Source organism: Drosophila willistoni, assembly GCF_018902025.1.
Source record: "Drosophila willistoni isolate 14030-0811.24 chromosome 2L unlocalized genomic scaffold, UCI_dwil_1.1 Seg139, whole genome shotgun sequence".
Taxonomy (NCBI): domain Eukaryota; kingdom Metazoa; phylum Arthropoda; class Insecta; order Diptera; family Drosophilidae; genus Drosophila; species Drosophila willistoni.
Window position 1 is genome coordinate 3,395,615 of NW_025814046.1, and position 27,239 is coordinate 3,422,853.

General features: G+C 33.8%; 3 protein-coding genes across 3 annotated transcripts in view; 1 reads left to right on the plus strand and 2 right to left on the minus strand.

Annotated features, from left to right (window-relative positions):
• The window catches only part of LOC6638472, a 91,688-nt gene that overhangs the window by 47,719 nt on the left and 16,730 nt on the right, over positions 1-27,239 (minus strand). The gene's annotated exons all lie outside the window — the stretch shown is intronic.
• On the plus strand, positions 13,696-14,893 carry LOC6638148 (odorant receptor 45a). The gene is made up of 2 exons (XM_002061307.1): positions 13,696-13,905; positions 13,967-14,893. The coding sequence occupies exons 1-2, from the start codon at positions 13,696-13,698 to the stop codon at positions 14,891-14,893; spliced, it is 1,137 nt and encodes a 378-aa protein (XP_002061343.1).
• On the minus strand, positions 25,790-26,246 carry LOC124459812 (beclin-1-like protein A). The gene is made up of 2 exons (XM_047009505.1): positions 26,160-26,246; positions 25,790-26,090 (listed from the first exon to the last, which is right to left on the minus strand). The coding sequence occupies exons 1-2, from the start codon at positions 26,217-26,219 to the stop codon at positions 25,914-25,916; spliced, it is 237 nt and encodes a 78-aa protein (XP_046865461.1). The 5' UTR covers positions 26,220-26,246; the 3' UTR covers positions 25,790-25,913.

Consider the following 27,239-nt stretch of genomic DNA (forward strand, 5'->3'; position numbering starts at 1 on the left):
CACACACACACACACACAGATGGGCCATAAGTGTAGGGATTTGTTTTTGTGGGTGGAGGACGAATGCAAATGGCTGGTGGGTAACGTTCGCTTATGTTAATTAAGCTACCACTTTGCCTCGCTGAAGGAAAAAAAAAAGAGACAAAACTATTAGAAAATAGGCAAAACTGTTTAAGTGTATGTATTCTTCACTTGGTTTTGCAAATTTTTGCATATTTCTTTTCCAGATATTACGCATACGACATGGTAACTGCTGCTGACATTGTATGGTAAGCATTATTATCTTTTTGGTTTAATCAACTTTTTTGGTTACCAAAAGATTAGCTGGACATTATTAAGGCTTAAAGCTGTCATCGTCATCATCAACAACAGCAGCAACATCGTCATAATCATTGTCGCGTTTTGTTTTTCTCTTTTTTTGCCTTTATTGTCAACGCCAAAAATTTGCGTTTTTTCTGTTGTTGTTGTTTGTTTTTTTTTCTGTCCATAGATAAAGCGCATAAAAGATCAAAGGCCTTGGGCATCAAATAACGCGCCTGCCAAGGCAGCAATCGAGCCATGATAATGAAAAAAACTTGTTTTTCATGAAAAAAAAGAAGAAAAAAAGTACACATACAAACTGCTACCCTCACACACATAGTTAACAAACCGAGCAGACAGAGAGAGAGAGAAGGAGAAGAAAAATGATGGGAAGTGAGGTAAAGAGCCATCGCCATGTGCCACTGTCAGGCATTTGACAAGCGATTAAACCTACAAGTCCACTGCTAAAAATTAATGCTACCACTGGTAGGATAGATGAAAAGAAACTGAGAGAGAGAGACAGGCAAGGAGCCAAAAGATTGAGGAAGAGAAAGAGAAAGCAAAAAAAAAGGAAGGCAGATAGACAGTTAGAAAGTGGTTTGGAGATAAAAGCGATATCACACAGGACAAATTCAAGCAATTAAGTTAGTAAGCATACAAATTGTCAATTACCCACATATTATCAGCAGCCAAGAAAAAAATATCATTGCGAACTTTTTCCTCATTCCATGTCTTTAAAGAAATTGAGAACCTAAGTCCTGAATCCTGAATTGGCAAAATACTTCCTCAAAACAAAAGATGTATACCAAAATAACTTTAACTAAATAAATTCAATAAAGGTGATAAAGCTGACCAAAAACTTAGAATATACGTAAATCTGAAAACTTCTTTAAAGAAAAATTAAAATTAACTCAAGCTGTTTAAGTAAATAGATTAATTTATGAGAAATTAGGTAGAACAAAGAATATTTATGTATCTAAAATTTGCCTTAAAGGATTTTAAATCATCTTGATTACTTAGTGATGAAAAATTAAACCTACATCTGCATCACCAGCGCGACATTCATTGAATTCATAGAATAAAACCAATTTATGATAGAACTCGTTGATTTCCTAATCGTTTTCTAAGGGCAGTTCTACGACCCTGAGGTTCACACCTATTTATCTGGCTCGGAGTGTAGGTATATAGACAACCTGCTCTTCTTTTTGTGCTGCTTTTCTTTTGAAGATTAACCTTGAAAGTTTTGATTAAGGTTTAAAACACTTTTCAAAAGTATTTCACAGAAAAGGGAAATGGAAGACTTAGTTCAAATAATTCTAGGAAAATATAATCACTTTCCACTTAATTTCTTAAAATGTTTTTTGTCGCAGAAGAAAATGTTTTAAGCTCTGTTATTAATAACAATCTTTTAACTTTCAATGAAAAATTGAAGTATTTTTGGCAACTTTTAAAAGTAATTTTCTTTTTTTGTTAGTTAACTGATTATATGAAGGTAAGAAAGATAACTTAAGATTAGGTAATCCAAGTACAAATCAATTAATCGTGAGAACCTTACTTTATATCTAAAACATAATACCCCACATGTGTTGTTCACACACACACACACATACTCACACACACACACAGACATTTATTATTAATCGAGTGTACTAGCATGTTTATTGGCCGCAGGTTGATTAGACTAATAATTAGTTACATTGACAACTGTGGCAAATTTCAATTAATTAATGTAAATGCTCTCGACATGAGCTAGCCATAATCATCTGGCCACTAATTAGTAAACTGATTTCAATCTGTATATTAATGTTAAATGCAAAGTGCTGGCCATGGCTATTGGATGGCCTCAGGGGGAGGGGTTTTCGATGTCAATTTGAAAACCCCTTTTGACCTTTTTGGGGACCATTTTGAGCGAGTGGAAGCGTAGGAGTGGCTGGCCACTCAAAAACCACATAAGAGGCTAAGGCTAGGCGAGGGTGGAGATGAAACGACTGAACGAACCGATTGACACAGTTATTAAAAACGACATAAAGAATCGTCATTCAGGCATGCGGGCGGGCCACATGGACAACGGTATACTTAGGAGCACAGTTTGACAGCATGATGGGAGGAGCAGGAGCAGGAGCAGAAGAAGCTGGAGGTGACAGAAAAAAGGATGAGGAAGGACGGAGCAACCGTGCAAAAGTGGCAACCAGCAGGGTGAATCAAGTCGAACATGCCAGCAGCACTCAAACGGAAAAGGAAACATTCGCAGAGATTTCCTTGAACAACATGGGCAGACATCAGCAGTTGGCAGAAAAGCAAACGAAAGAGGCGGTATGGGTAATGAAGGGAATGTGGGGAGGGATGTGAGGCGTAGAAAAGGCAGGGTATGGGGGAGGCAAAACGTTAAGGAATTCAATTAGGCAGATGAGTGGGCGTATAAGTGAGTGAAGGGGCGTGTGGGGAATGGGCTTAAAACGATGAGCAGATAAAAGTGTTGGCCAAGTCAAAGGCAAAGCCAAGCGACATGCCTGACACTTCACACACACACACACACACACACATACAGTTACACTCGTTTAACACCCAACCTTACTTATGAGGGCACATTATTGGCATTGGGCAAGTGACTTATCCTCCGTTTGCCATCCTTCATCGTCCATCTCTCCCCCCAAAAAAAGCGAAACTAAACTAAGCTGATGTTGCTGATCCTTTAGGTCGATGTGTCGATGGCTGACGAGTAGCGTTGATGGCTTAATGGCCACATCTCTCTGCACTTTGCACCCACATGCTTGCCACCAGCAGCAGCAGCAGAAGCAGTAGGAGGAGACTTGAACCCGTTTGAGTGGCATAACGACAGAAAAGTTGTATGCGGTTGCAGAAAGTTATCACAACTGAGAAAGATGAATAGAGAAAGAACCCAGAGAAAGAGATATAGAGAGAGAGAATGGCAAGAGGATGTAGACAAGACTAGACGTCACAAGACATTGATTGTGTGTCAATGGGGTTATTCAGTATAAATGCGAGGGTAAACCAATCACTTGTCGGAAATGGACATCATCCAAAGAAATATCTGGCATATCAAAATCACAAAGCTTTGTGATATTATGAAAATATGTATATCTTGTCAATTTTCCAAGTCAAGCCAGCAAGTGCATCAATCATGTTTTGGACAATGAAATTTTAGCAGGCATGAACCATTTTATAAAATATTTAAAATACTCTGCTACAAGAGAATAAAATAAAGACTTAGAGATAAACAAGTCAAGCTTATGAGCAACAGATGTCAAGCTTTTGAAAGAATTATTTAGCACTGAAGGAAATTTATAGATTTTAGTTGTTGCTTTAGCTATAACAATTTAAGAACTAATTTTGGATTCGTTTGGACTTAATTTATAAAAAAACGGAGAAATATCTTTATATGATGCTAATTAAGATGTTTCTTAATCCGATGAATGAGCTTCCCTATTGATTTTATAGCACTAAACATCTGCTTTCTATTTGCCATACCAACACTGTTCTGTTTTGCAAGTGTTGGTAAACAATTCAAACGTTCCCTAAGTTAGGCATGTTTTGAATTTAGCTTTGAATAATAAAACAACTGACTTTTTATTCGAAAGTTCTTCTACAAGTCCAAAAACTCTGCGAAATTGCTGTTAATTTCCATGCAAATCTTTTCCTTCTAGCCAAATGGCGTTTTTGGTCATAAAATTTTTATCCAAAATGATTTATTTAAATTACTTTTTTTCCATACGAAACTAAGATAGTTCTATTTGAAAACTTTTTGATTCATCCCCACTGTGCAATGGACAAAGTCACTTTTAACTGCTTTTATGGCTATGATACTGATGGGAGTACTCCCATGGCAGACAACAAGACCAATGTTAAAGAAGCCAAAAGGCAACATTTCAATTCATATTTATCATTCATAGCATAGAAATTTCATTGTTCACAGTGCATTTTGTGTTTGTCTAGCAAAATTTGTGCATATATTTGATTTGTGGCAAGAAAAGTTTCCCCCTTTCAGTAAGGAGATGGAGATCAGCTTCATTTGGGATTGTCGTCATCTCGTCGAGTCTCGTCATAGTCGCCAATCTGAACTCAACCGTTTTAATTGCTGCCTCAATATTTGTTTAAAATTAGCTGCAATGGTGCATAGTTCGAGTTTCGGAGGAAAAGCAAGCAGACAAGAATATCAACAATTAAAAGAGGACTCTCATGTTTGCTTTTGTCTGAGGTTCTCAGTCAGTCAATTAACACATATTTATACATAATTAATGTTGTATGATCTAAAGATTTATTCTGACAATAACTCTTAAAGCAAATGAAGCCATCCATTATATATTAAAGAAGAAGACATACAACTACTACACAGAGAGAAGGGAGAGAATGAGGTAAACTTTCAATTCAATTGTAGCCAACTTTATTCCCTTTTTATTTATTTTTATTTTTTTTTTTTTTGTATTCTCTCCGTTTATTGAATAAAAAACTTTTCTGCAATAAAAGGGAAAAATTGTTTCTTTTGTATGTAGTTTCACTGGCAATCGTTCGTTCGATACCTTTCCATCTCTCTCTCTCTCTCAACTATATGGAGCATTGTGTGTGTGTGTAGACGATTTTGTGCACTTTATTTATTTATGGCCAACACTTTGTGACGATGACGACGACACAGGACGCAAGATGCAGGAGCAGGTGGTGGAGCAGCCAAAAAAAAGAGGAAGAGTTGGACAATTCTCACTCGAAATAGAAATATCTTTCCAGAACTACCCGCACATCACACATTTTCCCCCCCTTTTAGCCACCTGCCTTGCTAATATGTATTACCTACAATTCGAAGCATCAAATTAATTCGACTAGTTGGAAAATTGTTGTGTGTGTGTGTGTGTACAGCTGTAGCTATATCTACTTATGTATACAATATGTGTAGATGAAATTGCTTTGAAGAAAACCCGAAGGGCAAGAGGACTGAAGTGGAATTTGTGAGGGGAAATGGATGGGTGGCTATAAGTGCATGCAAAGCCGCAACTAGTTTAGCTATAGCCCTTTAGGAAACATTTTTTTTTTTTTTTGGCTGTGTTTTTGCATTCCTACATATCTTGCTAACTACACAGTGAGGCAAACTAAGTTGCCGTTGTCACCAAAAAACTACCCACTTATATAATTAGACACAACCAAAGGTCTTTTTTTAACTTTCGATCAATTTAGTCATTTGTTATTGCTCTTTTGAGTCGATCTTATAATCTAATACATCAAAAACATTTATATAGAAGGAAACACTTAGTCATCCGACTTTAGGTTGACATGCAAAAGATATAGGACAGAAGATATAGATGCAGAGATAGAGACTAAAAATACATTTATATTTAGGAATTTGTTTCTACTTGTTTGACAACACAAAGAAGATTTAGAATAGAGAATTTTTATCCTAATATGACAATACAAACATTAAAAGAAAAAAACTTAATTTTAATAAACTTTTAACCTAAAAAATACCCCTCAAAAAATTTTTCGTCTGTTGTCTAAACAGCAGATTTCGAAAAAGTTGGAGAATTTTCTTCAAGGTTTCATCACAGAAAAGTGAATAATCAAACTAAACTTTGTTTAGTAAGTTTTATTAGCTTCGAATTTCTCTAGAGAAAAACTTTCCATTAAATAAAATACTTGTATTTATGAATATGACAACTTCGATCAATGAGAATTGATTTTGTTTTGGTGATTAAGAAAGAAAGAAATGTATTTAAAAACCATCATCTAAAGATATATCTTACTAAAGTATTCGAGAAATTATCAATAGACTTAATGATTATTGATTTCGTGTTTGATCCTTTTATGCAGAATCCTAAATTCTCTTATTTGATATGTGGTCTACGAGGTAAATGCATTTTTGGCGTTGCCAGACTACATTATCTTTTAGGATAGTATATTTTTCATCCGCTTTCTTAGCATACAATTTCAATATCTTATAGTTGTTAGCAATGTATTTCAATAAATGGCATTACATTAATTTTTTAAAGACTAAAATTTATTTTGCATGCAATTTTTGAGTCAAATGTTGTTATAGCGTTGCCAGACTACTTTATGTATGGGCTTTTCACACGAAAGTTTTGGTTCGTGTTCCTAAAAGAGATTTCAATCATGTTTGATGTTAGAAGTCTATTTATAACTTTCCAAAGTTATAAATACGCATGCAACTGATGGTAATAAATTTTCTTAAGGCCTTGCCACATAACTAAAATTTTGTGCTTCCCCCACACATATTTTAGTTCTTATTATGGGTTATGTGTATTAGGGGTACACATTATTTTTGTTTCATTCAGTTTAGTGTTACCAGAGTAGTTTAATTAAGGACCTACATACAAATTGCTTCAGGTGTGAAAGCCTTTTGTTGAAGCTCCCAAAATGAAAATGTTTGAGTAAATTTTTTGTACAAAAATTTTCATAAAAATTAAATTAAAAGTAATGTTTGTGAAACAAAATTATGTTAATTGTTATGCCGGCACCACCCACGGCTTTACCACACTGTGCTCGTGGTGGGGCTTGCGACCGTGCAACGTCGCGATTGCAACACTCTTCATCCTTGTTGCCTTCTTCCCCCCCAATTACCCCTTCAAGCGTTGTCGTCGTCATCATCATCATCATGTGTTTAGTCGGTGTTTGCTTTGCTCCCTCTCTCTCTATCCTTTTGCATTTCTCTTCCTCTCTGTTACCCTTTGGCTGTGAACGCGAGGATAAGTCGAAATTTACACACAGAGTTGCCTGAGCGGCGTCGAGAATGCATGGTTATGCTGAAATTTGCACTTTTTGCACACATTTTATATGTATAACTGTGTGTGTGTGGGAGTGTGTGAGTGTGTATGAGCAGCATAAGTAAACAAGTTTAGTATAATCAACGAGCCGAGCTCAGGCCCAGAATCGTATGCAGGACGAGAGAGTGGGAGGCAAAAAAGTAACTGCAGCACATCCGCTTACATAATACAGCAACCAAGCAACACACAACTAGAATACACACACACACACACAGTACATACAGTATATATATATATATATACATGTAGTTACATATATGTATATCGACAGGACAGAACATGACATAGTATATGTTTTTATTAGCATGACCAAGTCTCGAGGCTGCATTTAGCAACGAAACTTGACAGCGGCTGAGATAGAATACATGATAGAAGGAGATGGAAACAGAAGATGCTGTCTCACAGTGGCCATAAAACCACATTACCTGTGATTTCCTGTACAACACGAAAAACACACACCACACCACACACCGCCGACACTCACACCGACACTCACAGGATAACCAGGATAGCTTGTTCATCAGTGCAGTCTCAGGATCCATTGAGTGGCGCCTTTGTGCTCAGGCGCTCATTGAATGTTTTCATATTAATTTTTTATTGAATGATGCCGCTGCTCCGCCGTTGATGCTCTTGCCGTTGCCTCTGTCTCTGCCACTCATATTGCTGCCGGCACTTGCCACGTTTTATTTAGTTATCAATATTTTGTTTTTTTATACTCTTTTGCTAACGGAACATTAACTTTTGCAACATTAAGTGAGTTATAGAGGCATGTGTAAAAATTATTCATAAATATATTCTTCAGCTTAATGATCAACTAAAACTATTATTTTTATATTATTTTGTCTTTTTTTGTAGCTTTCATTAGCTTTGGCTAACTATCGGTTAAAAAATCAATATAATGTAGAGCATATAGGAGCTTGATTTAAGTTTTTCTCATTCTGAAAGTATTTATTTCATATTTCCTTAGTAGTAGTCATTTTTCCATTATGTTCCAAAAGCTTGACCTTCTTTTACCCCAAATTCATTGTGAACAGTAAACTAGTTTTCCTTTCATGAGTTATTCTAAAGAAGAAACCAAATTAATTTTTCTAATTTAATAGAAGAAAAAATATAATTTTAAGTTAAAGTCATGTTGTCCTTTAGATGGAATTAGTATTTAGATTAAAATATTAACCATCAGCTGCTGTTATAGCTAAAAATTTAAATTTTTTCTTATATAACGAGTTTTATCAAAAATTGGATCTGAAGCTAGACCAAAAGCTAGTTTACAAGGCAACAAAAGAAGCTTCGAGATTTTCAAGTTGCCTCAAAATAAGCTGAGTTTGTTAAAAATATTATATAGTTCTTTGAAACATTGTTTTTTCAAACTATCCAAAGTTGTATTTCATCCAATTTAGCACAAATTCCAAAATGTTTTACCTACGTTAACTCGCGCATTTACAAATTTTAAACTGGCATTACAAATATCTTGAAAAAAATATAGTTAAAACTGATTTTTGACAAAAAACCTAATGTACATATATGTAATACTTACTGTATGTACATACATCACAATCTTTCTAGCTAGTAAGGAAGAAAATTGAAATCCATAACATATATAAATTAAATATTAAAGTTAATAAGGTGTTACGCATAATTTAAAATATTTACTATTTCTTTTCTCATTAAAATTGAGTTGTATTAAAGTTACTCCTAATGGGAAAGGTTTTACTGTTGTCAAAAATATTCAAAGTTTGTAATGTCAAATTCAACATAAAAGTTGTCATTACTAATGGGAATTAAAGTTCATAGTTCAAATTGCTTGACATACTTAAATACTTTTATGTAAAAAGTTTTGCGTTTGTGTTTGGTGAACTTTCAAATAAACTTACAACCAAAGAAACCAATGTCTAATTCAGAATCTAGCATTAACCAAAAACCAAATAAACTTTCAATTATCAATTTGAATAGCTTTAAAGAATTCAACCTAAACCTTGAACTACTACTTCTTTATCAAAAAGATTAGCTTAAGTAAATGAAAATTTTCCGCAAGGGTATTAAAAAATCACTATAGTATAAAATTAGTTTCGACCCTTGTGCCTTTTGCAGTTTCTTTTCCTGCTTTTGTCTCGTTTTTCCTTTGGTCATGTGGAAAAACGAGTCTTCAAACTGTCTAATAAATGAGCAACATTTTTGGGTTTGTGTGGATATATGTATATGTCTATATGCATATATGTCAGTGTGTATTTTATATATAAGTAAGAATGGAATTTTTTGGTTTTTCTTATTTTTGAAAACAAGTTGAAGAAGACAAAGCTGCTTTAAGCCATGCATATGCCACTCCATTTGGTAGGTGTTTTTATGAGGTTTTGGCCGCATAAAACCAGGCAAAATACAGAAGAGAAGACAGTGACACAGAATAAAAGAGAAGAGAAGTCAAAAGGAAAAAGGACACACACACACTCACACAGACATAAAGGATGCCAAAGGGTGACACACCCTCAAAACAAAACCACAAAACGTGGCTTTGTTTTTTTCTACTCAGTTTTCTGAGAAAAAAAGAGAAAATTATCGAGCAGCAGCTGCTCGGGCTTTTCTGTAAATATTTTTGCATAAAATATCAATTTCATATGCAAAAATGCGCCATGCAAATATGACTTTAAACTTAATGAAATTGAAATTGTAAAACAAAAATAAAATGGAAAAGCAGCAGCAGCAACTGCAAGTTTTGTTTAATAAGTTTTTCCTTGTATTTGACTCCATATGACTATGACATTCATTTGTCTTCCTCATCCTTGTCCTCCATCTTCTGTTTTGTTGGCCATATCCTGCGGCTGCTTTTTGCATAACTTTCCAAAGGACAACGGCACTTGTGATTTATTTGCCACTGCCGCTGGCTACTAATTTATATTGTATGAAAATTTCCACCACTGCTCCCGGATGCCCGTCAAGTTAGTTGTAAACTTATCTACACATTAATTTCATCAGCCACACCCAGAAAAATGAAAATGAAGACCAACAAAACAACAACGAAAGAGAGAAAAAAAAAAACAAAAAGGTCTTCTCTGTGGATCTCATCTTGAAAGAGTAATTGAAATCATTTAAAGGTGACATTAAGCCGCCGCCGGATACAAAGACAAGAAAAGGTTCACCACGGCCAACAAACATTTTCTGGCAATTTTAAAAGCAGATTTACTTGTTGATTTGCCTGCCACGTTCCACAGAATGTGGCATCATGATGAACCAGTGGGTGGCTCACTCAAACAGGGTGGCGAGGGATGAGCGGGTAATTCAATTATGCGCGTATAAAGTGAGCCTGAAATGAGTTTCGACATTGACTGGGGACACAATTACTAGGCGGAAAAGTAGGTTGGGGGAAAGAGATGGAAAGGGATCATGCCTGGAGTAGCTCATGGGAGGGGGAAGGAAGAATGACGAGCTCTGCTTATCCTAGGGAATTGTTTTTCATGTAATTTTCGGTCAAATGTTTTTGCGCTACGCATCGTTTCATGTTGATGCTTTAACCCTTCTGTGTGTCCGCTAATTGTAATCAAATAGGTTTTTCATGTCTGTTGTGAAAATTTTGTGGCGGCGAAATTCGTTTGAAATTTGAATTTTCATTGGAAATATATACATACGTACATATGTATACGGAATATTTAGCAAATTGTAGCAGCTGCTGTGGGCTCTGCAACCACATCATATATGTATATATGTATACACATACATACATACATCTGTACACATATATAGAGGAGAACAGATAAATATAAACATATCGGTTGCCTTTAGCATTTCGTTTTGACAATGCGTTGACTGTTTGCTATAGGGGGATAAGCGCATAAAACTGTGTCATGGCTTTGACAACCAGAAAAACCAAAAACCAAACAAAAAAAGATATAAAAAAAAAACAAAATATGCATTTTAGCTGGAATCTGTAATGTGATATACACTTTGCCAAAGAAGGAAAACTCACATCAAAGGGGAATACTCATTGCATGTTGGGACTCGGTTCAAATATCTATTTGAATTAAGTCTAAAGTACTTATTGTGACTGCTTTTTATGGATTGCAATCAATAAATTAAATGTTTTACATAGTTACAAATGTCTTGAAAAAGCAACCAAAAATATTAAGCAATAAGTAGGAAAATTTTAAAAAGGCAGCAAAGTTTGTATATGAGGTTTTCGTAAATTTGTTCCCTATTAGGCAGTTAAAAATCTTGAAATTTTTACATAAAGTTGCCAAAATCATTTTCGCATTAAGAAATAAATCTTAGACCGTTATTAATGATTTTTCATTTTTCTTGACTAACAAAAGTTATCCACTTTTAATGGACTTGGAAATTAAAATGCAGTCATTCCAATATTATATTTATAAAAGAACTTATATTGATTACAAACTCGAATTTAATTATTTAATTGTTTTATAAATTATTATTTTTAATTGTTGATGATTAAAGACAGTAATTCTGTATCGGCTTCACCAAACCAGACACAAAATCAGATAAAAATAAAAACAGTTTTCGATTAAAATTAAAACTCTCGAAAACGTGGGTCAATAGACTTACTAGAATTAAAGTTACTAAGAAGAATTGTCACCCCGTAAAGCATTTGATTTTCCCATATAAACTTAATACTTTTGCAAATAAAATCAGTTTACTTTTTGAATTCACTAAATAAATATATGAAAGTTAATCGTGTAAGAAGAAAGAAGAAATCTAAGAAAGTTAGAAATGTAACAAAATAATTCGAAGAACTCATTGCATATTATGGATTTTGAAATTAAACTTCTTTTAACTAATAATGTATTGAACTTCGATTGACCGAAAATGGTAAAAAAAAACCCAAACAATACAAAATTTTAAGTCAAAATATTGCTTCAGTTTCAATGAGATTTTATTCTATTAAACTGGCAACCCTAATGACTATTGGATAGCCTTTCGAATATTCACAGATTCGTTGTATAAAATTAAATAACTCCATCTATGTACTGACCAATTTATGTCTTTTGTTTTTAGTATGATCAATAATTATTTCAAACATAACTTTATTTAACAGCTTATATAAATTATAATAAATAATTTTCTTCAATTGAAAAAACTTTACTGGCACAAAGAAAACAAAATAAAATTTCATGGATATTTGTGTTCTCATTTTCTAGTATTTAGATTCAATCCAATTACAATTAATTGTCGATATAAAAAAAAAACACTATAAAAGTTTTCATTTGTCAATTTCCAATGAATTCCATTTACACAATTTCATGTACACAAAGTTCATAATTTATATACATAGAACAATGTCAATTAAAATGCCATCAAAAGCTGATTTAACTACGTTTTTGAATAAATGCATTGACTCTACCAAAATATAAATATACAATATATTGTATACTCTAGATATTATTCCCTCACTTGACTATTCAATATATATAGATATCCTTATGTAAATTCTATGGCGTACCATGTCAATAGGCCAGCAGGTAAAAGTGGTTTTTAAATAATAACAAAATGTATAATTAAACTACCAAATTGTTGCATATGAAATGGGAATTATTTTTTGGTAAGCGCCCCCCATAAGCCACACAAAACGCCCCAAGGGAGAGGGGAAGCAGAATGATTCCAGTCCAGTTTGTGTATTGTGACATTTATTTGTTGATTTTTGAAGGTTTATTTTCTTTTTTTCCGCATCAAAGTTGTATAAGTATTTACGATTGACACCCACAATTATTCGTATTTCTATGCCCAACTGTTATATCGTGAATATTGTGTGTGTGGGAAATTGGAAATCCAATCAAAACATCTCAACCACGCCCCAAGCTCTACGTTCATTCTTCTACTTGTATCTACATATTGTATATACCCTGCATAAGTAAAAGTGTTTATTCTTTGTATAGACTAGACATGAAAGAGAATTTATATAGGATGATTTTTTCATTACTTATGTTTGACATGGAATTACCATTGTGTTTGGGGCAGATTAACTTTACTTTTTTAGTTAAATGTGTAGAATTTTGTTTTAAATTTTATTCAAGTAGTATTTTCTATACTTTTATTTCAGTTTAGAGAAATATATTTAGCAATTTTGCCGTAGAATCTTAAAGTTTATATATTAAACATATTGAAATGACTTAATATTTCAATTATTTAGGAAAAAGTTAAGACTCATAAGTAGAAACTTCTTTTATGTTCTTTTATATATCCTCTGATCTTTCAGATGTACAGGAAAACTATACCCATTTCTACATTGTCATCTTCATCTTTTTTCTCCAGTTCTGTCAAATTTAAAAAATATCCTAGAGAAAATATAACAAATTGAAGTCAAATAAAGTGTTAAAAATAAAAGAAACCTCTTCTATGTGCCACACCCATTTTAGAAAAACTTTCCAAAAATTAGCATATTTTAGGGTATTTTCCAAGTCGACTTTTGTAATGCCAGAGTGACCACTTGGCTGTAACCATATCACGTTTCGCTGTTAACGGCCATAATAAATATTTCAAACACACAATTTCATGGGCGGCAAACGTCCACTTAACCCGGCTAAAACGACCCCAAATCAATGGTGGCTAAAATGGTATAAAAACTGGCAGCAAAACTCCCATGGTCAAGCCATTTGGTCGGTCGTTCGAAATGGATAAGAATTATTTTTTAGTGCAAAAGCGAGCTTTGCAAATCATTGGTTTTAAACTAAAACATTCGCAATTGGTTGTGGAACATCCTTTATGGCTAGCCTTATTATTATTTTCCCTGATCTCACACAATTGGCCAATGGTTGTGTATGGACTGCAGGATCTAAGTGATTTAACACGCCTAACTGACAATTTGGCTGTGGTCTGGCAGGTCAGGTTAAACAAATTGAGTGAGAAAAATGTTACAATATCAAATGGGTTTTATATTTCAGGGCTCTCTGTCGACATTCAAGACCATAATGTTTGTGCTAAAGAGACGAGAAATTGGTTCGATTATTCAACGTCTGCATAAACTGAACGAAGAGAAGTCCACAGAACCATCGCAGCTGGCAAGAATTCAGTCAGAGAATGAACTAGACAATTATGTATCTACTGCATTTCGTAATGCTGCCTATGGTACACTTTTGGCTTCCATATTAGCACCCCTTGGTCTTGGCTGGCTGGACACTCTACAGGGAAGTAATTTTCGTGTACGTACACCCATGGATTTCAATTTCTGGCTAGACGACACACAACCCGAATACTATTGGCCCATCTATTTTTGGGGCATCTATGGCATAGCTGCTGCCGCCTGGACTACCATTGCCGTTGATACACTCTTCTCTTGGCTAATACACAATGTGGTTGTGCAATTTCAATTGCTGAAATTGATGTTAAACCAGGGTGAGACATCGACAACGCATTGGCATTTAGTTAAATGCATCCAACAGCATCGTCTGGCCTTGGATTTGGCCAAGCAACTGAGTGAAATCTATGCAGAAATTGTATTTGTCCAGTATATGCTGAGCTATTTGCAAATCTGTACATTGGCCTATCGCTTCAGTCTAGGCGGATGGAATGCCCAAGTGCCATTTCGTGCCTGTTTTCTTATGACAGTACTCGTATATCTTATCTCGTATTGCTATGGCGGTGAATATTTGAAACAGGAAAGTTCTTCGGTGGCCATGTGTATCTATGAAAGCTTTGATTGGCCAAATATAAAGCCGGACACACGTCGCCTGTTACTCATGATGATGCGGCGTAGTCAGAAGGCATCAAAAATATTTGGCTATATGTTTGATATTGATTTTCCTCTATTCCTTTGGGTCATACGCACGGCTGGTTCATTTCTGGCCATGCTTAAGACTTTGGAGCGTTAAATAAATAAAATATGATGTAAATATGAATAGAAAAAGTAAGTTAAGGAGACCTATGTCATATCTTTATCAAAAAAGTTCTATGTCGAATGCTTGCTAAAAGTTTGAATTGATCACATAAATCATTTAAGTCATCATGTCGTCTTATAATCATATCAATCCTATTCAAAATAAGACACAAGTAAGAAATATAAGCTAAGTGGACTTCTTTTCCTCACACCTAACTTATTTCATCTATTATTGAGAGACCTTTGTCGCAACTTGAACGAATTGTTGTGAAATTTCACAGGAAACTAGCAGAATTCTCTGTTCGGGAAACTTTTAGAAACTTGGCAACAAAAAGGCCATGAAAAGGTAAAATTTTTGGCAGTGTTTCTAGCCTAATCTAGTTGAAAAAGAAAGAGTTAAAGGTCACGATTAACCAAAAGTTCTGTTCTAAATAGTTGTCATTTCGTCTTATTGTACCCTTTGTGGGTAGCTGCCAAAGTGTGAAAAGAAAAAACTAATTGTCCATTGCGGTGGCTAATTGTTGCTTACGGCTAATTTGTTTGCTTTTGGTAGGTAATGAAAATTATGCGTTAATTTGTTGGAAATTGCAAGCATTTTATGCTCAAAGTTATTTGCATTTAGTCTCATTTGTTTTAGTTAATATGCTCCAACACCCATAGTTATTGTATGCTCTGCCCTTCTCCCCCCCGCAGAGAGAACACCAATCGCCTAAGCTTGCGAGAGAGAGAGAGACAGCAAGATAGATGGAAATTCATGAGCAAAAAACGTAGTCATGCATGTGGCAGGATCAAGTTGGAATTTTTGTAAATGGAAAATATGCAAGAACAACAACATGTACAATAAGTAGAAGAGAAATAACGACCCAAACTATGTGAAACCAGGTTCCAGATGAGTCGAGCCACCGCCTCAGCCATTAGCCTGGGGGCCAGAGAGCTAGTAACAACAGCGGCAACAGAACAGAAGCATCATGGCTCTTAGATCCAGGTGAGCAGCAGCTTCTCCTGCTGCTGCCAGCCTTTTCGTTATGGCATTTTGTCTGGAATGTGCCCTGTGTGTTACTTCAACTACACTTTGCCGAGTCGCTTGTTCGACTCGGCTTAGTTCAGTTCAGCTCAGTTGGCCTGCCAGTTGCCAGCTCTTGAGTTCTTCTTTCAGTTCCGTTCCATTCCGTTTAGTTTGGATCAAGAATGTTATGTGTTGCGGAATGTTTAGCAAACTGAGATTCATATACAATGAGAAATATATGTATGTATGTATGTGTGTATTCGTTAAAAAGATGAAAGAATTTTATGATTAAATTTAGGCAAAAATAAACAGAAACAAATAACAATATTCCATGAAAATTGTCACAAATTTTTTTAGAAGGTGTGGTTCGGTCTGTTTTTTGTTTTGCTGTCTTGTCTTAGACTTGACTTCACATAAGCCAAGTGAATACAAATTACATTGCAGATTTTTGTCAGCATAATTAATATTTTTTTTTCCTTATTTTTGCTTGATTTATTTTGCTTTCTGGGCAGAAAAAATTCTAAAAATAATAAATGCGTAAGTGATTAATAATAGCAAATGAATGAAATGAAATGAACAAAACGCAAACGAAAGAAAGAAAGCAAAACAGTCAAAAACAACACAGGACACGCCCCATTACACACCTGCAACATGATAATATTGAACAAATTGTGTAAAAGTTTCACCAACAGAAATACACAGAAAGAAAAAAAAAAAAAGAAAATAAAAGTCAAAGAAAGGAAAAAAAAGATATATATATAGTGGCGGAAAAAAGCATTTGATATGTATTAAAAAAAAAAAAGATAAGTAAAAGTAAAAACCAAACCAGAAGGAGAGATATTTTTTTGTTGCTTTTTTTTCTATATTATTTTATTTTGTTTTTTACTTTTTTGCTGCGCTTCGTTGAGCACATAATAATTCCATCATCAACAGCGGAAGGAACAGGACACGGAAAAGCATCAGCAGAGCACTGACCGACGGCAAAAATTTCCACATTTAGATTTCTCTTTTTATTATCATTTTTTTACTTTTTAGTTAACGCTGTTTAGACAAAACCTTGGGGCCATATAAGTTACCATTGCCATGCTTCATCGTTTAACCACTAAAGATGATGAAAATTGAATGAAAATCAAAATCAGCCGGATAGCAAACTGACAACCTGAGACCATGCCGCAAGCCCACAAATGTATGCTACGGAAAAAAAGGGAATTTTTGTTGTTTTTTTTTTTTTTTAACCTAATGGCCCAGGCATATGTTTTGCTTGACAGCCAAATAGGCCGTCTAAAAAGGGGCTAGGGGAGGTTTGACATAAAAGGCTGGTGTGGGAATTTTAGCTCAAACTTTTCTAATTAAAATTTGTACATATATATTTCTCTGTGTATGTGTGTGTGTGTGTGTGTGTGTGTGTGTGTGTTTTTGTGATGGCTGGCAAAGCCAACGAGCTGTGAGCGAGTTTTAATAGAAAATTACATTAATTAATTTTTAAAATATGCATAAAATATATATGTATATATACTTAAATTTCTATATCTATATATATATATAGAGAAATATTTCCTATGCATAAATTAGCACACACACTCATATACATATACACATACACAAAGCAAACAAAATGAAACGTGACGGGTTAAAAGAAAAACTAAAATTCTATGCTGTCGCCTTTTTAATACCCTATAATCTAAAAGTAATGGAGCATATTAGCACTAGTTTGGGAGAATGGAAGTCACAACATATTCAAAGTCAAGGCTTTAAAATTTTGGATCTTCTAGCTTAATGAAGTAAGATTTATCATGGTCTAGAAGAGCCTAGAAATATTGGAAAATATATTTTCCTTAGCTGTTTTTTTTTAGATATCGTTCGTTGATTAACAATTAAGTAATCGAGAGGTTGTTCACTCTCATGCAATATAAATAAATAAACAACTAATTGTATTTGTTGCCAGAAGGTTTAAATTTAAACAATAGACTTTTAATTGCTATTCAAATCTTGTCCTTGCACTTAATTTTCCCCTTTTTCGCCAGAAGGAACAATTTTAGACAGCTTAATGAAATTCAATTATGGTTTCTTCTATGCCACTCTCAGCCATGGCCAATTGAACTTGAAAAACAAATATTATTCTAATTTTAGACCAAACATTTTAATAAGTAAATCGAATTCCATGAAAATCGCTTAACAACCTAGAAACGATGTAACATATTTTTTTGCCCATTTTAAGAGGTAACTTTTAAACGGTTTGTTGTCCCGTTTTATTTTTTCGTTGGCTGTTGTTATTTTGGTGCGTTTTTTGGTAGCTAATTAAAAACTTGTTTATATTGTTAAATGCCTTTTTAATTGGCACTTACAAAGCTACTATTTTGGCTCCTTTACGAGTAACTTCCGCTAGCACCTAATTTAAATTGACTTGGCTAAGTGAAAGAGAGACAGCATTTCAGGAGAAAATGTGTGTGTGTGTGTGTGAGAAAGAATGGCAGAGGTAGAGATAGAGAGGAAAGTGGAACCAAAAAATCAAGTTGACTTGGCAGACAACCAAATAGCTTTGTTTGCCTCAAATTGGACAAGTTTATTTTTTGGTATTTTTCACACACAAACTCACACACACGCACGCACACTATGGAGTTTAATGGCTCTGGGGAATTGCGAGGTGGATGGAGGCAATAGTTAGCCTGATTTATTTTAAGAATTTGAATGAATGGTGACCCAATTGAAGTAAATGAAATGAAATGCAAATTGACTAAATGCAAATGCCATAATGAAAGGAAAAAAAGGAAAAAAAAACGAACAAAAACAACTCAATTGAGTTGAGTATTTTGCATAAAATATTAGTTGACATTTTCCCATTATTTTAATCCATAAGCTCTCACACACACACACAAATAGAAATACAAATGCACACACACAAACACAATGTGCACACACATGCATTGCATTTTCCGGCCGCAGCTTTTAGCCCCGCCACTCAACACTTAGAGAGAAATTGCAATTAATTTATGCATAATTAAATAATAATTTATTAGCTAACTGCCGCAAACTAATTTATAGCAATTAAATATTAGCCACTATCAATGTTTATACTCTTTACTAACAATGTAGGTAATGAGTTATACTATTTCTTGGAAATACATATCTCTCTATAGAATGCAGAATCATATGCAAAATCATTGTCAGAAGCGGAGTTATTTGTAGACGTCAAGTTTGAGTTGGCCCATCTTAATGGGACAACTTTAAAAGTGGGCAATAACTTCTTTTTTATTAACCAAACTTAGTCTATGTCTTAAAGAGTCAAATTAGAAGTTTTATTTTAACAAATTTGACAAGACAGAATTTGATTTCTTTTATATTTTTAATGGTTTTCATTAAGTAAGAAGTGTTCTTTATTTTAAACCCTCTTTTACAACCAACAAACTATTTTATTTACCTATATATTTAAAGTTTGGATTAGTATTCAATATCTTTCTTATTCTTTCCAAATTTTTTTCACCCACAACTTAGAAAGATTTTGAAGAGTTTTCTAACTAAAGTTGGTATTATGGTATTGGTATTGTGGTATTGTGGACTTAGTACTTCAAATTATGATCAACACATGAAGTAAATGAATATGAATGCCCAATTAATGTGGGAAGCATTGTACCTAAGCTAAATAGATTATTTTAAAGATGTGAAATTTATACAAGAGATCTTTGTGGTGACTTTGTAACCTATAAGACCTAAGAATAGAAATCTAACGTAAATTTTATATGACTTTGTATCAAACATATGCCACGCCCTTTTGATAAAAAGTCTTTCAACTTCCATAGATTTTCAGGCAGTATGCAAAATAGAACAATCTATGAAATTAGCTTAAAATTAAACAAAAATTGCAATATGTTAATATGTTAAACAATATTTTTACAACTGAGAAGTTTTGGTTTAGATATCAATCTTTTGGATTTTGCTAAAACCTTTGCCATTAGCAGATTCGAGATCAATGACTGAAAGATTAAGATATTTCTGTTCCAAAATACTTTAAACCCCCTCTGAAATTATCTTCCTAGAAATATTTACAGAATGCATTTGAATTCAAGACAAAATTTACCCTTGTATCTTAAGTGAACTTCACTTTCAAATCTTGTCTTTTTTTTTATACTTCCCCTCACATAATTGATCACAATTTCATGAATAATGCCCACCCATTTTTGATGGGGTATCAGAACAAGTCTTCAACCCAAAGATTAAATAATTATTGAATCAATTTCAAGGCTGGAAAAGAAAAAAATAATTGATATGTAGTTAACGATAAGAAAACCAATATTAAATGCTTGACTCGCAAAAATTTGCATTTTCCTTAACGCATTTTCCTCTTTACGATGAATAAAAATTGAATTAAATCGTGTGCGAGAAATTTTTGTTTTATTTTTGTTGGTGAGGAAGAAGGAAGAAGAAGAAAAAAAATGGAAGAATGTAAGTGAAAAGAAGAGCAAAATGATTGAATGAATTGTGGAAAATTGTGAACATTTTATCATTGTCATCATTCAAATGGCGGGTGGAAAAAGAAGGGAAGGGAAGGAAAAAAGTGTCGTTTTGGTGGCTTGATGATTTGATGACGAGAAGAAAGAGTGTTGAAGTGAAAATGTTTCTCAGTGTATAATATAGCAAAAATTTTGCTTTTTCTGTTTTTCTTTGGTATTTGGTGTAATTTTTTGTTGTTTTCTTTTTTTGGGTGTGTTTTTTTTTTTTTATATTTTGTGTGTTGTTTTTGTACATTACAATTTTCGGTTCCATGATGATGGTTGCTGCTGCTGTTGCTATTGACTTGGGCTTTTTCGTTGATTTCATTTGACTCCTGGCTCCTGGTCCTGATTCTCGCTTCCTGGTCGATTGGGTCAATTCTTTCTGCCTGTTTTTTATTTTTTGCTGCTTTCTTCTCTTTCTCGCGCTTTCTTTTGCCTCTGTTGTATTTATTTTTTTTTTGTTTTTTTTTGGCGTTTTAATTCGATAGCGCAATTTGTGGTTTTCTCTCAACGTTTTAATTATTTCATTTTTGTTCGAATTTCCTTCTCTTTTTTTTTTTTTTTTTTTTGTTAATTGAATTGAAACGGCTTTTTATTATTCATTTGCTTAACTTTCATTTCACTTGAATCGAAACCGTAATATTGTTGATTTTGTTGATTTTTCTTTTTAATATTAAATTTAATATATTTTATTTGTATTTGTAATTTTTTTTTTTTTTGGTTTGTTTGATTATATATATTAAAAAATTTTGTTATCTTTTGATTGGTGTTTTTTGTTCAATTGGTTGTTTTTTTTTTTTTTGATTTTCTTAGTTCTTGGGTTTTTTTTACTTTAATTATTTGTTGTTGTTTTTGTTTTTTCAATATTATGTACTAATAAAATGCATAAAAGTCAGTCCGTCGTTTCACAAATTTGAGAGCAACAAAATAAAGGTAGGCTGCAAATTGTTAATAACTAATTAAAGTACTCTAACTCTAATGTCTAACTAAAAGAAAAATGAACGGACTAGGACTAGGACTAGAATATTATTGGACCCTTTACACGCACACACACACACACACGCAGAGACACATCTGTGGCCTGGCAGCAGCAACTGGCAAATGAATTGCAATCTTTCTGCTGGATATAACCAAAATGGTGGAACAAAAAAGGCAGCAAGGATGAAGTAAGGGTGCACAACAAGTGCATAAAGACCGCACCCACTAGTTCTAGCGGTGGTGGTGGTGGTGGTGATGGTGTGTTGAGGGTGATGTTGAGGGGGTGGTGGTGGTGGTGTGGATGGGGGTAATGGTAGTGCTGCTGCTGCTGCCACGCCTACACTCACGACAATTTCAATGTCCATTTAACTTTGCTGCACTTGGGCAACTTTCACACACACACACACACACACTCTCTCGCAAACACACACACGCTTCTAGCTGACCATTTGTTTAGCATATTTCTTCTTTTATTTTCGAATATTTGCTTATTTATTTTTTAAATTTTTGTGGTTTGAAATTTATTTTGTAATTTTTTTTTGGGTTGTTGGATTCTGTCTTGCGTTATCTCGTAGTACGTTTCACACAATTGTAAGTCCAAGTCAGCGCTCGGCGCTCAGAGGAAAAGACAACTTGATCACAGCATGGAATATGTTCAACTGACCGATTCGCCAGACACATTGGCTTTATCACACACAGCCTCTCGTTCAGTGTCCTGGCTCGGTGCTCGGTTAGCTCATTGTCCTCGTGTCGTTACCGTTCGGTTCGGTTTCGGCTCTTCTCGTTCGTTTTAGTTGAGGTCGTTCGGCTGGTCGGTTGTTTCGTTTGGTTGGTTCATTCGTTTGGGCAATGTTTTTCTCACTCGAAACCGTTGATTATGCTCCCCGCCCCATGTGTGGCAGGATAAAAGCAACATGTTGGAACTCAGCATCCTTGGGAGTTGTCTCTCTCACATTGAGTTATCTCAAGGTTTTCTATGCTTTTGTCACGTGTTGCTTTCACTCACTCAACATTTGAGTGAAAGCTTCTATCAGTATCAGCTTTGGGCGTGTTGATGACGATGACGACGTAAAGGTTCCTGCTGCTTCTTCTTCTGATGATGACAATGATGATGATGATGATGATGATGATGGTGTTGGTAGGAACTGAACTTCCTCTATAGTTAAAAGCGGAAATTATGTATGATGATATGTATATTACTTTTCCCATCGCGTTTAACAAAAGGCTTGTTGCTCTCTTTTTCTTTTTTTTTTTGTACCCCAGCCTCAGTCTTCAGTCTTGGCCTCACAAGTCTCAGTTTGTGTCTGTAACTTTTCATCAGCATTTGGTAATTGAAGGACTGTGTGTATGTTTATTTTGCATATGCTACAACCTTCCATCATCATTCTTCTTCATCTCCTGCATTGCAAACTTTTGCCACCTCTTCTTTCTATCTGGCTCTTTCTGACTGATTCCACAAAACACTAGTTACTGATAACTATAGCCATCTTTTCCGTCTTTCCCTTTTTTCCAACGTTTTTCCGAATATATTCTCACAGGTGCATTCACACATGAGTGCCTTCTATTTCGAAAAACTAGAACGTTTAGACTAAAAGGCAGAGGGGGGAACGGAAAGATAGAGGAAGGCAATGGAGAGTGCCAACAGAGTGTGGCAAAAAGGTCGGAGGCGGGGCAGAAAAAAAAAGAGAACAAAGATTGGGCCAAGTTTTGGGCAGACTTGAGCCGTCATAATGCAATTATGAAAATGCTTGCAGGCATAAACTAATTTTTCGCTTCATAATAAGCATTTGCAATTTACAAAATGAAGTACCAAAACCTTGCCACGCCCTCATAGCCGTTCAGTTGAGCCTTTATTTCCAAAAGAATAGATCCCTATCCCAATTGCCCCATTTCATCTTCACTTTATTAATAAAGTTTATCATCCCCGAAAGTTGAAAAAAAGCCAAAAACAAAATAAATTAAACCAAAAGAGTTGTAAATGTCCTGAATAAATAATAGAAGAGAAATTATTTAAAGCTTTTTTTTCTCCAGTCTTTCTTCTTACCCTTGGAAATGAATATTTTAAGCTGAATGCATTTTGTTGACCATTTAGTTTGGCTTAGCCCAAGTTGCAGCAAGAAATTGCAAAATTGAAATGAAAGAAATCGGTTCACTGACTTGGCCAAAAATGTACAACTCCAAAAAGTTCAGAATTTCAGTTCAAAATGGCAGCTTAAAATCGGCTTATCAACAACAAACTATAACTAAGCTGACTGCTGTTCAATTGATAGGAAAAGTTGAGCCATAATTGAAAAGTTTGACTAACCAGACACTATCTTTAGAGGCATGTACATATAAGAATTGTCACTAGTTTAGTAGGTAAGTTTAAGCTGCTAATAACAAATGGAAATGACTGCTCGTTTATTGAATTTAAATTGAGCAGTAAAACACATTGTTAAGAGTACTCACAATTGGTGTAACTAGTGCTTATTTGAGTAGTATTAGATGTAAGTTTAAGGAGTTTCATCATAATTAAGGGTGACTAAAATAATTTACTGATTAGAACCTCTGTGTTCCTGTGTAAAGGTCTTTGACAAGCAGCCAAATGTACAGTCGTTTGTAGTACCTCTTTCTTCCGCCTCTTTTTAGCCTTCTTTTGACATCTAGTTTGCTTAATGAACTAAGCTTTTTGGTATAATGAATCCTCAATAGCTCTTTGCATAAAAGCTGCCATATGAAAGAAATGTTATATACTCTTTAATACGAGTTTTTGTGGCATTTGATAAGGTTACTTAATTCTTACTTCTGCGTCGTTAGTTTTACTTTCCTTTTTAAATTCATCCAATTTATGTTATTTGTATGTTGGTACTATATGTACAGGGTTTTTGTTTAATTTTTGGTACAACGATATAACAATATAAGGAATACGATACAAGAATATTGGCTTAGCTTTAATTAAGAAGTCTAGAATAATATGAATTCATTCAGAACAAGATCTTATTTATAGTAATATAATAATACTAATAATAATAATACGAGTAGATAAAATCGAATTATATATAAATATATAATTTAATGCATTTCGAAACATTGTTTACTCTCAGCTTCTATTTATTTTTCAATACATGAAATTTGATTGATTGAATTCAAGAAAGATTGATATAAATACTCTAAAAGAGGTTCATTAAATGTTAAAAGAAAACTACACAATTTTAAAAATACGAAACTTCAATTTAATTCTGAAGTGTTAATAAGTATTGAAGCCATTTTAAAATGAATGGTTTGATTTTAACAGGATCGTAATTGACATTTAAACATATACAGTGGTGGTCAGCAGGTTAGCCCCTTTATTTTTAACTTTGAATTTGATTTTCTCGGCTCCCAAGAAATTTAATGAAAAAATTTTAAGTACTTTTTTTAGTTTAAATTGGTATCGTAAAACGGCGTCAAACCAAGAGACCTCAAGAATTACATACAAAAACCCGAAATTTCGATGGGCCCCAAAACAAATACTGGGGCTAAAATGAAAATTTTTGGTATGAGTTTATCTTAGATTACCTAGATCTACAACTTCTTCAAAGAATGCACATGTCTAACTATAATATTAAAGATTTTGCAAAGACGGGGCTAAACTATCGACCAGAATTTGGGGGGCGCTTTTCGTTCAAACGCACCTGTAAAATAAACGTAGAAAGCTGACGTGACAATAATTACGGGTCATTATCTAAATACAATAACCAACAACAAATAAAAAATTTCTTCATTAAATTTCTTAGGAGCCGAGAAAATCAAATTCAAAGTTAAAAAAAAGAAGGGGCTAACCTGCTGACCACCACTGTATATGTTTAAATGTCTAACCTGCTGACCACCACTGTTGGTATAGTTCAATAGTTTAAAGATATCTGACAAAAATTCTTACTTATGGCTTTTGCAAAAACTCCCACTTGTTGTTGTTATTTCACTACAATTGAGCAACATTGTGATAATTTAGAAAAAAAAAAAGCTTAAAAATACTTTAACTTTTCGTTTTTTGTGATTGTAATTCCCAACTGGTTAATGTAGTAGAACTACCCTAGAATTCTTAGCGTAGTCTGCTGGTAAGAAGACTTGATAGTCGTCAGACTATCAAGCTTTAAACTTTTGTTTGCTGCAATAAATGAACTCAAGTCTGCTGATTCAACAAAATTCTTTCAATCTGCAGTATAATTTAAACACACATCTTAATCATTTCATTCATTTCGTTTTCAATCAATTCGTTTATAGTTATTTAATTCGCCTACTAAATCATCACTCGCATTGATTTAATCAATTTGAGTTTTCACTCGCATGCATTCAATTCCAACTAGCAATGAAAATCTCTTGGATTCATGTGACCTCTAACCGAAATTAGATTTAATTGAGATATAACAAGCTGTGACTATAGAACATAAATTCAATATTTTTGCGCTTGCTTAAAATTTATATATATTTCTCTGTCACAACAACATCTAATAATGAATTTCAATTAACCATATTAAATGTTCATATAGCAAATATGTTTTGTTATTGAACCTTTAGTTGTGTTAGTTTTGTCCATTTTGTCCATTGTTATTGTTATTGTTGTTATTACCATCATTTTGGCCATTTGGCGGTGGGGTTGGTGGTTGACCTTGTGGATGATTGCCAGCAGATTTCTGCCTAAGGAAACCAGAGGCGGCAGCAGCCCCATTGCGACCAAATTGCGGCACCTGTGCGTTGGCCTACAAAATCAATTTTGTCTACAATAATAGCAATTTGTAATTGATTAAAACCCAAAATGAAAATCTCACCGATGCTGTGGCAACAGCCAAAACCAGAAGAAAGAAGCCAAATATAGCGAAATATTTCATTTTGTTGCCAGCGTAAAGCGAAAAGCAAAACCAAACTAAACTAGAATGCCAAATGAATTGGGGTTTATATAGCAGCAAAAAACAACAATATTTAATTCCAAGAGATGCTTATCGATATATCAATTTGTACAAAATTACAATAAAACATGTGATGCATGGATGTGAAAAACTACCGCAAATAAATGCAACAATTTTATAATTAAAACGAAGTTGCCTTACTATTGCTATTGTTATTTATAATTCCTGCATGAAATTGGCATGTTTGCGACCAATTAAACTTTATCATAATTAGTTAAGTGTGAAAAAAATACGCATTGCGACAAAGTTTTTTAATTTACTTCTGATTGATGGTCTATGATGAATGGATAATGGAATATTTGATCAACACATCATAAAATAAACATTATTCATATGACAAGTATAAGATGGATATAATGGATTACACTTAGCTGGCCCTTACCTTTGGTAGAAATTATGGGTGTAAAAGGGCTTAAAACATGCTGGACATGTTTATACCTTTAAAGAGTTTTTTTTGAAAATATAAAGTGCATTTTTTCACTATTTCAGAGAGCAATCGCTTCTTATTATAAATGGCTTAGTTTAATCTTTCCCTCATAGCGAGAATCATTTATCCATTTGACTTAAATTATAAACTCACAATCAGTTTAAGTTATATTTTAATCCTATCAATATCAATATTAAATTCTGAACTGAATATTTCTTTGGATAGCTAGTTTAATTACGTAGCTTTTTCCTGGCGTAATAAGAAAAATTTGTTAAGGAAATAAACATTGTTGAACTAGTAAAATTTATAAAATAATTATAGTACGCTGACTTCAAATGACAACCAAATAATTATCTGGCCTTTTTTGTGTTTTTGACTTCTCATTTAATTTTTAGTGGTCTTTTGCCACATTTAGTTAGCGTTTTGATGGCTTACAGTGATAAAAACTTATGACAGTCAACGGATGGATAACTTTCGCCTACTTTTGATTTCAATTTGAATTTAAACTTATTATC

What these genes read in the sequence shown, in the direction of transcription:
- LOC6638148 (XM_002061307.1), top strand. Translation starts at nt 13,696, where the DNA reads ATGGATAAGAATTATTTTTTAGTGCAAAAGCGAGCTTTGCAAATCATT. An exon ending in ATTTGGCTGTGGTCTGGCAG is followed by an intron (nt 13,906 to 13,966) that starts GTCAGGTTAAAC and finishes TTTATATTTCAG; the next exon opens with GGCTCTCTGTCGACATTCAA.
- LOC124459812 (XM_047009505.1), bottom strand. Translation starts at nt 26,219, where the DNA reads ATGAAATATTTCGCTATATTTGGCTTCTTTCTTCTGGTTTTGGCTGTT. An exon ending in TGGCTGTTGCCACAGCATCG is followed by an intron (nt 26,091 to 26,159) that starts GTGAGATTTTCA and finishes TTGATTTTGTAG; the next exon opens with GCCAACGCACAGGTGCCGCA.